This window comes from Salvelinus fontinalis, chromosome 28 (genome assembly GCF_029448725.1).
Source record: "Salvelinus fontinalis isolate EN_2023a chromosome 28, ASM2944872v1, whole genome shotgun sequence".
Classification (NCBI taxonomy): domain Eukaryota; kingdom Metazoa; phylum Chordata; class Actinopteri; order Salmoniformes; family Salmonidae; genus Salvelinus; species Salvelinus fontinalis.
In genome coordinates this window covers 5595940-5614581 of record NC_074692.1, presented here as the reverse complement: position 1 = coordinate 5614581, position 18642 = coordinate 5595940, and the positions used below count along the sequence as shown (strand labels likewise).

Sequence of the window (18642 nt, the reverse complement as noted above, 5' to 3'; positions counted from 1 at the left end):
TGTTGGAAAATATTTTACAAAACATGATCAAATACATTTTATAATATATTTAGCAAATATATCGATAAATACAATTGAAAACATATTCTAAAGTACATTCTTTAATGTATTTCATTTCTCTATGTATTTAACATATATTATGATATACATTTTACATACATGTATATATACATTTTAAATACAGTCTGTAATAAACAGTATATTGGAATGTATTTAAAATGTATTAAATATTTCACATAGATAGACATGCTTTTTTTTCTAAAAATACATTTTAAATGTTTTTTCCCCCCCCATATGGGACCAGTTTTGAACCCCTTGTCCTCCATGCTTTTTTCCTCTCCAGGTCCACCAGTACATAAAGAGACTGCTCTGCCTGTAGGTAAAATACATTTCATTAAACACCCTGCTGCAGTGAGCAGCAGTTTTCCTCTTGCCTGCTCCTCTCTTGGAGAATTTGTCAATCTTGACATGCTGATGCTCTGTGGCAGGCCTGTCATTTCAAATCACCCATCCCTGAATTAGGGCTCCGGTTCACTCACTGAGGGCAAATGTAAGACACGCAACCACCCATGCAAGTACACACCTACACTCTTCACACACTCTTCACACACATTCCTAGAGGACAGGTGGAAAGTACAGCAATAAAAAAATATATGTCCCTGAAGCATCAGAGAGGCAACTTGAGAAATGTAACATATAAACACGGTATGCAGATTTCATATTTTTTGATGAGGTAGCAACACCCAGTAGTAAATGGCATGAGGAAAAAAGCTATTAATCTTCTTTGTATTGGCCTTTGGAACCAGCCCCACCCACCAAACACACGCATGCACGCACATACGCACGCCACACACACACACACACACACGCACAATTATGTAGAGAATTGATCTAAGATTCTTCCTTTGAGCTTCACTGATGAATCTCAGCTAAAGAATATAACAAAGCATGTGTCTCTGCAATCCTGAGAAAGAATATAGTGAGTAGTGAAGCTAGCTAGTGAGCTAGTGAGATTGGGTTGCTGGGATAAGGTAACGCAATTACCAGGATGTGATCCACTCCTATTCATGATGTCATGACTGTCCACGAGAATCCAAATAGGTCAGATCAGGTTTGCAATGAATTACTTCAATCAGACCCCCTTTCACCCTTTCACTTGCGCCTTCTTCTCTCACCGGCTTTCCCCGGTTGAGAGGAATTACGATGTGGGGGATCGTGAACTCCTAGCGGTTAAGATGGCATTGAAGGAATGGAGACACTGGCTCGAGGGGGCTTCTCAACCGTTTCAAGTGCTTACGGACCACAAAAATCTGGAGTATATCCAGCAGGCGAAGCGGTTGAACTCCAGACAAGCTCGATGGTCTCTTTTCTTCAGCCGATTTCAGTTTATCCTCACCTATAGACCCGGGTCGAAGAATCTCAAACCGGACGCCTTGTCACGAATCTACTCTCCTGCCATTCGAGAAGATTCTGACATGACTGTCCTTCCTGCCGCTAAGATCGTGGCTCCGATCTCGTGGCAAGTGGAGGATACCGTGAAACAAGCTCAAGCCATCGAACCGGGCCCTGGAGGAGGTCCTGCCAATCGGTTGTTTGTTCCCAAGGCAGCAAGGTCCCAAGTCCTTCTGTGGGGGCACTCCTCTCGCCTCACCTGTCACCCGGACGTAGGTCGCACCTTGGAGTTCATCCAGCGTAAGTTCTGGTGGCCCACCATATAAGAAGACGTTGCCACTTTCGTCAAGGCCTGTTCCGTGTGCTGCCAGGGCAAATCTTCTCACCTCCGCCCTCAAGGACTCCTTCACCCTTTATCTATTCCCCACCGACCCTGGTCCCATATCTCGTTGGACTTTATTACTGGCCTTCCTCCGTCCCATGGTAATACTACGATCCTAGTCATCATCGACAGGTTTTCTAAGACGGCCAGGTTTGTTCCCTTGACCAAATTACCTTCTGCCAAGGAAACAGCTGAGTTGGTGATTAACCATGTGTTCCGAGTCTTTGGCATTCCGCAAGATATGGTTTCCGACAGAGGTCTCCAGTTCGCCTCAAGGTTTTGGAAGGCCTTCTGCCAACTCATAGGGGCCACGGCCAGTTTATCTTGAGGGTACCATCCGGAGTCCAACGGCCAAACTGAGAGGATGAATCAGGAGCTGGAAACCACCTTCAGATGTATGGTTTCCAACAACCCGTCCACATGGTCATCCTTCATTGTTTGGGCCGAGTACGCGCACAACACCTTGTGCTCCTCCTCCACTGGTATATCCCCTCATGAGTGTCAGTTTGGCTATGCTCCTCTATTGTTCCCGGACCAGGAGGCAGAAGTCAGAGTGCCTTCAGCCTCGAGGTTCATCAGACGCTGTCGGCTTACGTGGAACTAGGCACGTCTTAATCTTCTGCGTTCCTCACAGCAGTACCAACGACAAGCCAACAGACGTCGCCGTCCCGGTCCTACCCTGTACCCCGGCCAGAGAGTATGGCTCTCAACAAACAACTTACCGCTACGGGTGGAGTCTCGCAAGCTGTCCCAGAGATTCATCGGTCCCTTTAAGATTGCCAGGAGAGTCAATCCCGTTACTTTTCGCCTGCACTTACCCAGATCCCTTAAGATCAATCCAACATTTCACATTTCTTTATTAAAACCTGTTGTTTTTTCTCCCCTTATCCCGGCAGGCAGACCTCCCCCTCCGCCCCGTGTCATCGGTGGCCAGTCGGCTTATACCGTCCACCGGATACTGGATTCCCGCCGGGTGCAGCGGTCCTGGCAGAAACTGGTGGACTGGGAAGGCTACGGTCCCGAGGAGCGCTCCTGGGTTCCTGCCAAGGACATACTGGACCCTGACCTCATTCGTCAATTCAGGACCCTCCACCCTGAGAAGGCTGGTAGGAACGTCAGGAGCCGTTCCTAGGAGGGGGATTCTGTCAGGTTTTGGCCAGGACTGTTCAGGTTTTGGTCACTAGATGTCCCCATTGCACCTTTTTTATACCTTTTGTTTTTCCTTGCTCTAATTATTGTTTGCACCTGTGTGTCGTTCCCTTGTTAGTATTTAAACCCTGTGTGTTCCTCAGTTCCTTGCTCAGTGTTTGTATGTTAGCACCAGCCCCAGCCCAAGCCTTGTTCTGAACATATGATTCTCTTATTGGATTTTCCAGAGGTTCTCTGGTTTAGTTCTTGTGTATTTTTGAGTAGTCTTTTGAGGTTTGTTTTTCCCTGCTGTTTTTACCACTTTGTGCAGTTTCTTTGTATTTTGGAGGATATCCATTTTGTGCTTCTTGACTTTATGTTTGGACATTGTGGATGTAGATTCTTTGCCTGAAGATTTTGTTCTTTAATTAAACCACCATCTCTAGTACTGCTGTGTCTGCCTCATCTTCTGGGTTCTGACGATTATTAGTGACTGTTTCTCGCACCGGGTCCTGACACTAGTCTCTGTTTTCTAGCACTCCCGGTTCCAACCTTTTCTGCCTGCCCTGACACTGAGCCCGTCTGCCTGACCATTCAGCCTGCCCTGACCTCGAGCCTGCCTGCCACCCTGTACCTTTCGGACTCTGACCTGGTTAATGAACTTCTGCCTGTCCACGACCTGCCTATTGCCTGCACCTTGTATTTTAATAAATATCAGAGACTCGAACCATCTGCCTCCTGTGTCTGCATCTGGGTCTTGCCCTGTGTCGTTATAGTTGGAGCCCTTTTGGACAATCAGAGCCTTACAAGTGTGCCGCGGAAAGGCCCAACTCCCTTTCCAAGGCAGCCCTGTTCACTGAGATAGATCCACGCGGACTCAGGCATTTCACGTAAATACATTCATGATTTCTTACTCAAAGCGGGCTGCGGTTCATGTAGTATATGGTTACTGTAGGCAAGAGTAGTTTCTAAATGTACCAACGTTAAGTGTCTCTCTCCCTCTCCCTCTCGTCCTGCCCTCTTCATCTCTTTTGTAACAAGCAGCCATATTGTTATCAGTCCTCTAGGGACCTGTTTTTAATGTATTAAGGGTGTATGTTTATCCTGTGTTCCCATTAAATTAGCTAGTAAATAAATAATTAAACCAATTTGTGTAGTACTGAATAATAAGTAAGGCTCAGGTTTTTGCAGATGCAAGGAGGTTACGACTGTTCAGGATGGTGATATGATACGAGGTTATGATTAATAAGTTGACTGCTTATAGATGTGATAGGTAAAGACCTTTAGGAGTTTAATTCAGGAGATGGTAACTCTTTAATGAACCGCTCTCATGGTGCTCCAGATCCTAATGAGTTAATTGTTACATGATTAATTTAATTGGGTAACAATTAAACATAGTTCGTTGATTAGATAAATAACGGCCCTCAGATTAATTTTAAAGTCAAGTCATGACAATGAATGAAACCTGAGAGGCTTATGCTGCTCAGTGTTAAATCTATTTCCAAGATTTTGACGCAAAGGTTATGCTTCCAGTGTTGCAGGTAAGAAAAATTACTGTTTTCCTGAAAACCCAGTATAGCTTCTATGCAAGCCTTAATTTGATCCAGCTGTCTTGTCTACCTTGAATTATTCTAGTGTGTAGAACAAGTTTTAGAATCCCACACCAAATAAAATGTTCTCCTTTCTTCTGGGCAGACTTTGGGAATGTGACAAGAACGGACAGCGTTATCGAACCAATCATATTTGTGAGTGCTCACCAAGCCAGTGCTCTCCAGTAATCTTGCCGAAGCCGTTGCGGTATGCGTCCCATGCTCGGAAGAAGTTCACTGCGCCATCCTCTCTGCGCTGAATGACCTGGGAGGATAAACAGAAAAAGAAAAACACCCCATATTATTACCATGGCAACATTTCGGCGTATTGTTTTGTGATCATAACTGCCCAAATGCAACCTAAGCCAATCAGCCAATCTCATGAAAGCAACAAGGCAACTAACTTGGCTAGTCTTGTGAGTCAACCTGCTAACTAGCTAGTTATCTAGGTTGTCTTATTAGCTAGCTTATTATGTATGCTGGTTGTTAGCTTACATACCTGATATATGTATACAATAATTGCAGATTAGCAGTCAGTGCATTACGTACAGTGCATTGGGAAAGTATTCAGACCACTTAAATTTTCCAAATTTTATTACGTTACAGCCTTATTCTAAAATGGATTAAATAAAAAAAATCTTGTTCAATCTACACACACTAGCCCATGAAGACTAAGCAAAAACTTTTCTTTTTTTTGTTCCCAATTTCTAAAAAAATAGAAAACCCAAATAACTTATTTATGCTATGAGACTCCAAATTGAGCTCATGCGCATCTTGTTTCCATTGATCATCCTTGAGATGTTTCTACAGCTTGATTGGATCCACCTGTGGTAGATTCAATTGATTGGACATGATTTGGAAAGGCACACACCTGTCTATATAAGGTCACACATGTCAGAGCAAAACCAAGCCATGGCATCAAAGGAATTGTCCATAGAGGTCCGAGACAGGATTGTGTTGAGGCACAGATCTGTCCGAGACAGGATTGTATTGAGGCACAGATCTGGGGAAGGGTACCAATAATTTCTGCAGCATTGAAGGTCCCCAAGAACACACTGGCCTCCATAATTCTTAAATGGAAGAAGTTTGGAGCAACCAAGACTCCTCTCCCGGCCAAGCGGAGCAATCGGGGGAGAAGGGCCTTGGTCAGGATGACCAAGAACCCGATGGTCACTCTGACAAAGCTACACTAAGGACGATAGCTTGAACCTTAGCTAGCTAGATAACGACCGTTTGATAGCTAGCCATTTCTGTACTAATTTCTTTGACGGTGGTAACGTTAGCTAATCTTACCCTCGCAACCATGTTCGCAACGCTAGTTTATTGAAGTATTGTTGCGTAATATAACTAAATGTACGTTTTTTGATGATGTTTGGCTAGCTAGCTAGCAAGCTATCTATTTCAGCATCTGTAAGGGTAGCTAGCTAGAGTTAGCTAGCTTAGTCTGACACTTCTGGACTGTCTCAGACACTATTTCCCTCGTTAGCTAACATTAGCTAAGTTAGCTGGCTAGCTAAGTTAGAAAAGCTACATTTTACTTATTCTCTATCTGGGTTAATTTAACCAAAATATTCTGCAGGGTTATCTCATGCTTGCATGGTAATTGATTGAGTTAACTTAGTTAGAATTACTGTACTGTTTTTCCACCGTTTCTGACAGTAGCTAGGTAACGTTAGAGTTACCTTACCTAGCTATGTTTCTAATATTTCTTTATTTCTGTTCTTAAATGCAGAGGTCAAGTCCAAAGTTTGGGAGTAAGTAAAACTGAGAAATTCCTTTTTGAGAGTGGGGATAGAGCTTTGGGTTGGGAGAAAACACAGATTTTCATTGACCCTCTGTAAAATAGCATCTACGTCTTCCACATTGTCGATAACCAATAGTACAACCTCAATGGAACCATGCAGCCACCTTGGGAATAGATGCATTACATGCACAGCTACCTTACATAGTCTGGCCTTAATTTTACCATATTGGTCATTTGCACAGATATTCTGTCACAGTAACGAATCTGACACACAACACACACATCACACGCTGGGAGAAGCTCAAAGTGCCTTGCTCAAGAGCACAACAGCAGTATGTACTGTAGTATACAGAGATATTGTAGCTAGTAACCCTCTGGCTGACGGATCACTCCCTGCACATTTCCCCGCAGGCAAATCAGGGGTTCAAATCTCAGACTGCCTTTTAAACCTCGAAGCTACTGCCGTCCCTATTCATTATGCTTTTTCCTCACTCCCTTGCCTTTGTTCAAACATTTTACCTGGCTTATCAAAACTTCCTTGAAAATATTTAACTTAGAAATCTGGGTGAAACTATCCCTTAAAGGTTCCCACCTAGCTGTTAAGCCTAGCTGTTAAGAGTGTGGTGCCAGTAACTTTTAGGTTGCTGAATCGAATCCCCAAGCCAGCAAGGTGGAAAAATCTGCCTTTCTGACTTTGAGCAAGGTGGTTAACCCCAGCAATAACTCTTCCCCAGGTGCCGAAGACGTGGATGTTGATTAAGACAGCCCCCCACACCTCTCTGATTCAGAGGTTTATTGCATTCAGTTGGGCACCTGATTCGGTCCTCTCTTTTGCAACGGAAGAGATGGACCAGGAAACACTCTTGCTTTTGGACGACTCGACTATATCCTGAGGTTAAAGAAGAACATAAAAGCCTTACACGCAGAGAGTATTCTGTACAACGCCATCTTTTGATACACGAAGGGAGGTCCTAGGGACACACACATGAATACATAGCACTGTGGACACACCAAACGACACATCAAGCTTGAGAAGTAGCCGCATCTTGCCAGGTACATGTTTAAAGATTTGTTGTGCATTTTGAAAACTGATTGTTAAAAGAAATGTATAATTCATTGAATACTATGTGCTCACAACACAGTCAGATGTGAGAGGGGAGCCCATATGACCAAGTTGCTGAACAACCTCTGGCCGGAAAACCAGGTTGCGGAGTACATGAAGGACACCACGGTCCAGAGGGCTCAGTGGACCAGACTCCGTGTCTCCTGGATACTCCCGGCATGGTGTTTTTTTTAACAAAAACATTAGACTTGAATTTGATTCTGTTTGCTGTGATTAACTAGCCTGACTGACGCGACCCACGTGGCTCACAGCGCAGGGAGAGCTGTGACCACACTGGTCTGGATAGGAAGCTGTTTGTTAATGCAATATTTGCTAATAAATTGTGCGACGGGGTTTGAGTGGTTCTCTCAAACGTGTTTTTTCTTCCTTACGGTTGAAAACTCTCATTGTTTGTATTTGAAAATACAACCACTGTAACAGAAACGGGGCGACGCTCAGTGGCTGTGTGTGTTTGAGTGAGAAAGACACAGAGGAGAGCCAACCAGTAAAAGCACAGCCCCATTCATTATTGACACATTGTGCAGACAACATCAAAGAGCCATTCCAGACTCTGAAGTCAGGAGGACTTCAATAGTTAGGTGTTAGCCAGACTAGTGATTAACTGCAATGGAAAATGAATTGTCTGGCTACAACATAACACAATTTGCAGTCATATGGGGCAGAGTCTCACAAGAATTAGAAACCTCATTGGTGGTGGATACAGTGGGAATGTGTGGATTTGAGCAAGTGTGATGTCATTAATGTTTGTGGACATGTACGTAAAGGTTAAGTTGTCTGTTGATTTTGTCAATGTATGTTTTTGTTGACAAAAAAACAATAAGTAAAATATTACAAAAAAAAGAAATTGTCTGCCTCATTGTGTTGGCTCTTGGGGACTGCTCACAGGTGTTTACGGTCATTAGTGTCACTCCCTGATCTGTTTCACCTGTCCTTGTGCTTGTCTCCACCCCCTTTCCAGGTGTCGCCCATCTTCCCTCTGGGTATTTATACCTGTGTTTTCTGTCTGTGCCAGTTCATCTTGTTTATCAAGCTTACCAGCATTTGTCCTGCCAGCGCCTGTCTTTTCCCAGCCTCCTATTCTCATCCTCCTGGTGTTTGACCTTTGCCAGTCATGACCCTGTACCCGCACCTGCGCGCCTGACCACTGCCTGTCCCCGAGCCTGCCTGCCGCCCTGTACCTTTGCTCCTACTCTGGATTATCGACTCTTACCTGCCATGACCTGTCGTTTGGCTGCCCCTGTTACAATAAACATTGTTACTTCACACAGCCTGCACTTGGGTCTTACCTTGATACCTGATAATTAGTGGATTGGCATTGGAGCAAGGCACTCTACTTGGGGCACAGGGTGTGTGCAGTTCAAATCCTATCCTGTGTTTATCAACTTTCCCACTGTACCCCAGCATGGGAATTTCTACAGACCACGGTTTATCAGCTGCCAGAAACACTCACAGTAAGACTGTATTTTCTTCCACTGAGCAATCGTGGATAAGTATCTGCTCATTTATGTAGTGTGAAAAGTGACAGGAGGATGCTAAAATGCTCTTAAGGCACTACTTATAGCTCTGATAAACTGACCTTCTTTAATGCATTTGGGCCTGCTTTTTGCCGACAGTACGTTGCTCGTTTGCCTTTAGCACAACTACAGAAGCGCGTTCTGGTACGCTTTCATTCTATCGCAATTTATTTGAAATACAAATGTTACCTGTTGGGGATTGTGAAAAGTGCTTTATGAATGAAATAGTTAGGCAGGTATCCTTAGGCAGGTAGCAGGTATTTTCTTCATTACCATGCTGATTTCAAGATGTATTTGATTTAGACATTGAAAAAAATGTTGTTTAGTGTATTTACTACATTTAGTATGTTTTTTTTTCTTCTCTGAAGTAAATTCATTTAAAGTTGTGATTTGCTTTATGTAGATACATTTCAGTGTAACACACAGTAACCCAAAACGTGATCAATTTGCATATTCATACTGAGTTAGCAGCAAACAGACTATTCACCAGCTTCAGTTTGCCCCGAAAATGATTTGCATTAAAAAATATGAACTTGCTGCAAATTTTTGGCAAACAGTAGAATGTTCGCTACAAGTTTCCCAGAATTCTTTGCTAGTTCACAAGTTGCTGCAAATTTACCGCAACAATATGCCTGTGAAAATATGAGCTTGCGGCAAATTGTGGGAGACCTTAGGCCAACTGTTTTACAGTAAGGGTTTCCAGGTTTTGGATTTTACATTTTTTTTTTTTTACTTTTGAGTTCTGGGAAAGACCTAAGAGTGTAGTTGCCCTTTAATTCAGTGCTCATGACCTGTACTGTTTGGTTAGTAGTGTTTCTGTAGCTCAGTAAGCGCACATCTGATGAGTTCGCAAATCAAATGCCCACTTATGGCACCACAGGACAGTGAAAAAACGAGTAAGTTCACCTTTATTGATTGTAATTTAAATTAGTTTGTAGTAGTTAAGTGAGTTAGATTACAGAGATACCTCAATCATAATTTCAAATAATTTCGGTGACATCACTGCAATAGTTAAAGGTTAAATACACTGCTCAAAAAAATAAAGGGAACACTTAAACAACACAATGTAACTCCAAGTCAATCACACTTCTGTGAAATCAAACTGTCCACTTAGGAAGCAACACTGATTGACAATAAATGTCACATGCTGTTGTGCAAATGGAATAGACAAAAGGTGGAAATTATAGGCAATTAGCAAGGCACCCCCAAAACAGGAGTGATTCTGCAGGTGGTGACCACAGACCACTTCTCAGTTCCTATGCTTCCTGGCTGATGTTTTGGTCACTTTTGAATGCTGGCGGTGCTCTCACTCTAGTGTTAGCATGAGACTGAGTCTACAACCCACACAAGTGGCTCAGGTAGTGCAGTTCATCCAGGATGGCACATCAATGCGAGCTGTGGCAAAAAGGTTTGCTGTGTCTGTCAGCGTAGTGTCCAGAGCATGGAGGCGCTACCAGGAGACAGGCCAGTACATCAGGAGACGTGGAGGAGGCCGTAGGAGGGCAACAACCCAGCAGCAGGACCGCTACCTCCGCCTTTGTGCAAGGAGGTGCACTGCCAGAGCCCTGCAAAATGACCTCCAGCAGGCCACAAATGTGCATATACTAGTACTTTAAAGTACTACTTAAGTAGTTTTTTGGGTATCTGTACTTTACTATTTATATTTTTGACAACTTTAACTTTTACTCCACTACATCCCTATAGGTAATAATGTACTTTCTACTCCATACATTTTCCCTGTTACCCAAAAGTACACGTTACATTTTGAATGTTTAGCAAAATTGTTCAATTCATGCACTTAAAGAGAAAATCCCTGGTAATCCGTACTGAATCTGATCTGGCAGACTCACTAAACACATTGTTTGTAAATTATGTCTGAGTGTTGGTGTGCCTCTGGCTATCCGTAAATTTACAAACCAAGTGTATCGTGAAAGTGCTTATTATAGTATATCTGGTTTGCTTAATATAAGGAATTTGAAATGATTTATACTTTTACTTTTGATACTTAAGTATATTTTAGCAATTACATTTACTTTTGATACTTAAGAATATTTAAAACCAAATACTTTTAGACTTTCACTCAAATAGTATTTTACTGAGTGACTTTCACTTTTACGTGAATAATTTTCTATTACGGTATCTTTACTTTTACTCAACTATGGCAATTGGGTACTTTTTCCATCACTGCAATTTATCTTCTTAAAATGATATTTGAAACCTAACCCTAACTAATTAAGGTCAAGCGTTGGTCCACCAGAAGTTCCTCACATTTTAGCGGATGTGTCTGGGAACGAGATTAGGTTTAATGTGACTAACATGACTTCCTTTTAGAGCATGTGCCATTGTTCAGCACAACATGGCACCCTTTTTAACCTCTAAAGGATCAAACCCTTTTTTTCAATTTTCGCCTAAAATGACAAACCCAAATCTAACTGCCTGTAGCTCAGGCCCTGAAGCAAGGATAAGCATTTTCTTGGTACCATTTGAAAGGAAACACTTTGAAGTTTGTGTAAATGGGAAGAATGTAGGAGAATATAACACATTAGATCTGGTAAAAGATAATACAAAGAAAAAAACAACCGTTATTTTGTATTTTTTTGTACCATCAGCTTTGAAATGCAAGATAAAGACCATAATGTATTAATCCAGCCCAGGCGCAATTTTCTAGATGGCAGCAGTGTATCTGTAACGTTTTAGACTGATCCAATGAATAATTGCATTTCTGTTCAAAATTTCGTATCAAGACTGCCCAAATGTGCCTAATTTGTTTATTAATAACTTTTCATGTTCAAAACTGTGCACTCTCCTCAAACAATAGCATGGTATTCTTTCACTGTAATAGCTACCGTAAAATGGACAGTGCAGTTAGATTAACAAGAATTTAAGCTTTTTGCCAATATCAGATATGTCTATGTTCTGGGAAATGTTCTTGTTACTTACAACCTCATGCTAATCGCATTAGCCTATGTTAGCTCAACATTCCCGCAGGGGACCCTCCAATCCTGAAGAAGATAAAGCACATGATTATATCATATTTGACATTGGTGATTATGTCACAGTTATGACACATTTACAAACCCTTTATAAAGCATGACATACAGTTATAGATGCTTTGTAAGATGTATTTATTGCTTATGAAGGCTTTATGAAGTCATTATATGCTGAATGTCATTTATAGCGGGACTGAACAGTCCATATCATGTCAACATATCCGTCTCCTAAATGCCTAAGACACTGTGCTCGATTTGCATTAGAAACAAGACCAAAAAGCCATCTGTCACAATTTTCACATCACCCTTCAATTAATTTTGCTATCTTAAAAATGCCGAATGCTACGAAAACCAATAGCTAACATAAAACAATGCTCTTTCCCCTGAGAGGTTGGGCTGTCTTTGGTATGCAGATGTCCTTTTGAAATCAAGAGAGAACAAAAATGTAAACATTCAAACAGCATAAAATTGGGAGGCATGGTGATGTGAATGGCTTCAATAGCTCCAGAAAGTCTGTGTAAACTGTGTGGCCCCCAGGAGGGCTGCTAGGATGCTGATGCATGGCTGGAATTAGAAGTGAGCTTCAGACACTAATTGACTTCTGATCCCTTTATAGAAGATTAATCAGCCAGGCACTGGATCAATGGCCGATGAAAATGCCAGCGGAGGCGAGAGCCACCATCAATGTAAATGAGCCAAGGCCCAGTGCCCCTCTCTCTCTCTCTCACATTTTCCACACTGCCAAGCCAAGTTTCCACAGCCAGGAGAGAGACCCTATTCCCAAATGGACTGAAAAACAAATACATTGTGACAGAGGCACCATCTATGTGAAATTCAATTATGATAGTGATACAGTTGAGGTGTTATTCCTCAGTGTGTTTGGCAAAATGCCCTCTTAGCATTCTCATCTCTAGCCCAATCATCTGTGATCCATTGGAGAAGCTCAATTAATCAATATTACTAAAGGTGAGGCTCTTTCAAAGCATGTGGAGCCTAATGACTGACTGCACATCTACTCCTCTCACTTTGAGTCAATGTCATTTGATCGGCTTACAAAATTATGTGGACAGTCCTTCAAATTAGTGGATTTGGCTATTTCAGACACACCCGTTGCTGACAGGTGTATACATTTGAGGACATAGCCATCCACTCTCCATAGGTAACATTGGCGGTAGAATGGCCGTACTGAAGAGCTCAGTGACTTTGAACGTGGCACCGTCATAGGATGCCACCATTCCAACAAGTCATTTAGTCAAATTTCTGACCTGCTAGAACTTCCCCGGTCAACTGTACGTGCTGTTATTGTGAAGTGGAAACGTCTAGGAGCAACAACGGCTCAGCTGCGACGTGGTAGGCCACACAAGCTCACAGAACCGGATCGCTGAGTGCTGAAGCGCGTAGCATGTAAAAATCGTCTGTCATCGTTTGCAACACTCACTATTGAGTTCCAAACAGCCTCTGGAAGCAACATCAGTACAAATACTGTTCATCGAAAGCTTCATGAAATGGGTTTCCATTGCCAAGCAGCCGCACACAAGCCTAAGATCACCATGTGCAATGCCAAGCGTCAGCTGGAGTGGTGTAAAGCTCGCTGCCATTGGACTCTGGAGCAGTGGAAATGCCTTCTCTGGAGTGATGAATCACACTTCACCATCTGGCAGTCCGACTGACAAATCTGGGTTTGGCGGATGAGAGGAAAATGCATAGTGCCAACTGTAATGTTTGGTGGAGGAGGGATAATGGTCTGGGGCTGTTTTTCATGGTTCGGGCTAGGTACCTTAGTTCCAATGAAGGGAAATCTTAACGCTACAGCATACAATGACATTCTAGACCATTCTGTGCTTCCGACCTTGTGGCAACAGTTTGGGGAAGACCCTTTCCTATTTCAGCATGACAATGCCCCTGTGCACAAAGCAAGGTCCATACAGAAATGGTTTGTTGAAATCGCTGTGGAAGAACTTTACTGGCCTGCACAGAGCCCTGACCTCAACCCAATCGAACACCTTTGGGATGAATTGGAACACCGACTGCGATCCAGGCCTAATCACCCAACCTCAGTGCTCGACCTCAGTAATGCTCTTGTGGCTAAATGGAAGCAAGTCCCCGCAGCAATGTTCCAACATCTAGTGGAAAGACGTCCCAGAAGAGTGGAGGCTGTTATAACAGCAAAGGGGGGACCAACTCCATATTAATGCACATGATTTTGAATTAGATGTTCAACGAGCAGGTGTTCATATACTTTTGGTAATGCGGTGTATTTTGAAGTGAGCTGATCTGTGAAGACACTGTAATTCTCTCAATAAAACATGCCAACATTCTGGGCAGGTGCTTTGGGCTACATTCAAAATTAATGTGTTGAGGCTTTACTGAGAATAAATATGTTCACTCCTCCTATCCCCGCTCCAACCCACCACACAGCCAAAGATATTTTAATTATTCACTCTAATCTGTGGAAATGTTCAATGAGCCACCTCTCGATGATTAATCTGCCGAAATCACCACAGCACCTTGTGTATAAGCCAGTTGATTAAAATAAAAGGCAAATTCTCATGTTTCAATAAATATTTGATGAGCTGGGCTATGAGTATTCCCATTAGCGCGCCTGATGCTGGCTTTAATTTAAGGGGTATTTAGATGGTGTAAAGAAACCGGGCTCGCATAACAGGCTGGCTGACACAGTCCTGGGTGTTGGGAGAGATGGCAAATTGGGGGATGATTGATAGGTATAGCTAGGGGGCACTTGTAATAACGTTGCAGCGAAAAACGCTGACTCGAAAGCTCCATATGCTGGGTACACACAAAAAAAGAAATATGTTATTGTGGCATAAAATCCAAAGGGGCGGGGGAAGCGCTCGCTCTCACCCATCCTGTGATGTGTCTGTCTGTTGTCCCTCGCAATACAGAGTGAGTCGCGAAAGAAACGTGACCTATTCCAATGAGTCTTTTTGCCAGCCCCCAATACAGAGCAGTCATTTAGTCATTCACAGTGAAGCACCACGCTAGACCACAGCATTCCGCAGAAAACGAGATGACACACTTGTCTGACGGGCACAGCATCGGAAGAGGAATGGTCTTGTGTACACATCCCATAACATGGTATTAGTCCACATAATAACTTGAATAATGCATCATGTGTGTGTGGGAAGAGCTTAATGATTCCATCGCCGGAAGTCCCTCTCTCAATCTGTCTGGTGTGCTTGGGTGGTCTACTCTGCTCAGAATGTGTTGAGAACTCCAGACTCCCACAGCTTAACTCTTCATTAACAGCATGTTGGGATGGCCTAGTAGTCCCATCATCCCAGCAAACAGTGAACGTTCCAACAACGTTCCAATGGGGGCCCTATATGGCTTCCAGCTAATGACAACATCCCATGACGGTTTTTAAAATGAAAACATAATTTAATGAACATTAGAAGAAGGATATGTGTCACGTTCCTGACCTTATTTTCCTTTGTTTAGCTTTGTTTAGTTGGTCAGGACGTGAGCTGGGTGGGCAGTCTATGTTATTTGTTTCTTGTGTAGGTTCATTGTTAATTAGCCTTATATGGTTCTCAATCAGGGGCAGGTGTTTGACGTTTCCTCTGATTGAGAACCATATTAAGGTAGGCTGTTCACACCGTTTGTTTGTGGGTGATTGTCTTCCGTGTCTGTACCACACGGGACTGTTTCGTTTGTTTAGTCTGTTCCTGTTCGTGCGTTCTTCGTGTTATGTAAGTTCTCATGTCCAGGTCGGTCTACGTCGTTTTGTTATTTTGTAATTTATCAAGTGTGCTTCGTGTTCGTCTTGTTTAAATAAATTCATGTATTCCACACAAGCTGCGTTTTGGTCCGATCCATGCTCCTCCTCAGACGAGGAGGAGAACAACCGTTACAATATGCCACATTTGTGTCGAATGTATTAACTGAATGTTCATGGGGAAAACATTACAGCCATGTTATGGGAATCTCCATGGGAACCTCAAAAGTTCTGGAAAAACGTAACATATTAATGTTCTCAAAACATCTCTACTAATGTTCTGGGTATACATGCTGTAGGTAACTAGAAATGATTGGCTGGGACGGCACAACAATAGAAGAGCTGGCTAATCACTTTTGTATTTGGGAGGAGGCGAGACGGATAGAAGACATTAAAAGGGATCTGAGAATGATGGTGAATATTTAAATAATGATGGAATGTCTCTTTGTTGATTTTATTACATAAGGAGTTCCTGATTAATCACTTAAGGAATATGTTTCATTTAGCTTTGGAGGAAAAACACTGCATTAATTTTAATCAACCAAGAAATTGAAAATCACATCTGATTTTTTTGCTCTGTCATTCTTTTAATATGTCTCTAAATGTCATAATTCTCCTTGGCACAGATCGTACCTCGGCACTCAGAATGATCATCAAATGTTAGTTTCATATTACCCTAATGGACCAGTATGAGACATTAGATAGTCTGTGGATTGTGTTTCTGTGGTGTGTGCATGGTGTGTTGGAGGGCTGTTTTCATACTTCTCAAAGCCATGCAGTGCAAAGACACAATAACCATTTCATGTCATTGGACTATTCACTGAAAGACGTTCAGAGCAGCCAAGACTGGCAGAGTAGAATAGCATGCCAATCTGCTGGCTTGGAAAATGAGAGGCCTTTCCAGTGCCAACAAACATGCCCTCTCCTTGTCAATCTGGCAGGGAATATTAGACACCACAAGGCACCGTGGAGAGGACTTGATAACGTACTGTACTCACCCAGAGCTGTCAATTAACTGAGACGGTGAACTTAGCCGTTCTCCGTGAGCCGCTGCACCGACCTAGACGACTGCTAATACTACGACTGCTAATACAACAACAACAAAAACTACTGTTACTACGACCACTGCAACTGTAATAGAGGTCAGTGTGCTGCTAACAACTTAGCTTCCTCCACTGTCCGAACCAGTGATCCGCTGCTTTGCAACACACGTGACCACCCTCCTTGACAACATACCAACTTTCTTTAGCCACCCAAAAGATACAGATTGCATGGCTACATCAGTGTCAATTCGAGCTAGCTGTGGAGAGTTTATGGCGACGTTCTAAACTCCGTTACACTACGACGGCTACGACGACGACAGTGACACCTACTACAACTGCGATGATGTCTATGACGATGACCACTACTACAACTATTGCTACTCACAATAGTAAACATATGAACAGCTCCACAGGTACAATATTTGTAATGTTTTCCCCTCAGAGCCACGCAGGAAAACGACCCAATGTCACTCATAACGTACACTCGTGTTATAACACCCATGAGAGGAACAGTCCTACACGAGAGTGATGGGAGAAAATAAATAGGCCTACTGGTTACTTATTACTCATCCAAAGGCCCATATAGGGATGAAGGAGGGGAACAGCATCTTTTCAGAGCTCCTGTTGTCTTTACACCACATTGGCAGTACAAATTGCTCTTCCCTACAGTATTCTGCTCAACTGAAATTACCCAGCTCCATCACAAGGCTCCATACAGGGCTGTTAATGAGCACAAAAGACAGATGGGATACAGTGTCTCCGTAAACCGCTTTCCAATGGTACAGCACCATTCAAGTCCAAAGGCATTTCCACTGACATCAGTCATTTGTGCAAGATTGCTGTCTCCTCCTTGTGTGTCATGACCCCTGCTTTTTCTCTGATTGACCAACACCAGCTTTCAAAGCCACAGAGCTGGAGTGCATCACTCCACAACAACAAAGGCTTTTTCTTCCAACCGTATATTGTCTCAAATAGATCACACTGCAAAGGATACTTTACAGTGCTCTATACAGAATAGATCAATACAAGTAAGCATAAGGTACATCAGTTTTGACCACATAGGAATGCCCATGTTAGATTACACGGTGTCCCAAACACCAGACATACAATAGAGAATAAAGAATATGTACCCATAACTGGATAGAATATTCCATTCCTAAAAGCTACAGTACATCATTTCAAGAGCTGTGTCTTTATATTGTACATGAGAAAAACAATCTAGTATTGTCTGAAGACGCAAATAGCAGATTATTCTCTGATCTGCCTGTGGCCTACCTGTGCCTCTCCAAATCCATTTAAGTGTACAATAGGACTTCTCTGGCACAGGTCTCAATCTAGTAAAGAATCATCTTTGCCCTGCTGATAAGCATTAAATCATTAACTGAATGTGTTTTCGATTATGGAGCCATACTGTCAAAGCAATGCTAACAAGCCAAATACAAGGATGGCAATCTGTGAAGCACTGCTCTACTTACCTTTGCCACTAAAGCCCTTGATATCCGTCTTTTATTACTAATCAACTACTTAGTGCGCTCCAATTAGCCGTAAGGGGTTCAGTTTTTTTATTTGGACACAGAGGGAGCATGGCTGAGGTGGCTGTCACAAGCCGATTGAGGTAAACTTAGATCTTTAGCTTTTGATTGGCTGTTGGATGGTAGTGTAATCCACAGAGGGATCTCAGTCAAGTCTGACTTGTGTTGACAGAATCACAGTTGTTCAAGAGCTTTGAATCTCAACTCAAATCATGTGCCAACATCCGTTTGGAGTATGTATCCGGCTTAGGTGGCAAAAGCTTTAGATCAAATAGGGAATGAGTGACACTGAACGAATGGCAGTGAGGAGGGCTAAAAAAGGGCGGGACTACCTGGAATTTTCCAATAAGAAACGCACATTGTCACATTCGTCATAATGAATGGACCAAGGCGCAGCGTGCGTAGACATCTTTTCATTAAATGAAACTCACCAAACAAAACAAATAAAGAACAAAACGAAACGTGACGC

The 18642-nt window shown here is 42.7% G+C and overlaps 1 protein-coding gene across 1 annotated transcript in view; it reads right to left on the bottom strand.

The window, feature by feature from the left end:
• LOC129825984 (fibrinogen C domain-containing protein 1-like) overlaps positions 1–18642 on the bottom strand; it is a 165777-nt gene that overhangs the window by 58596 nt on the left and 88539 nt on the right. The window contains exon 5 of the mRNA XM_055886203.1: positions 4660–4756. Coding sequence (XP_055742178.1) covers positions 4660–4756 — 97 coding nt within the window. The remainder of the gene's footprint in view (positions 1–4659; positions 4757–18642) is intronic.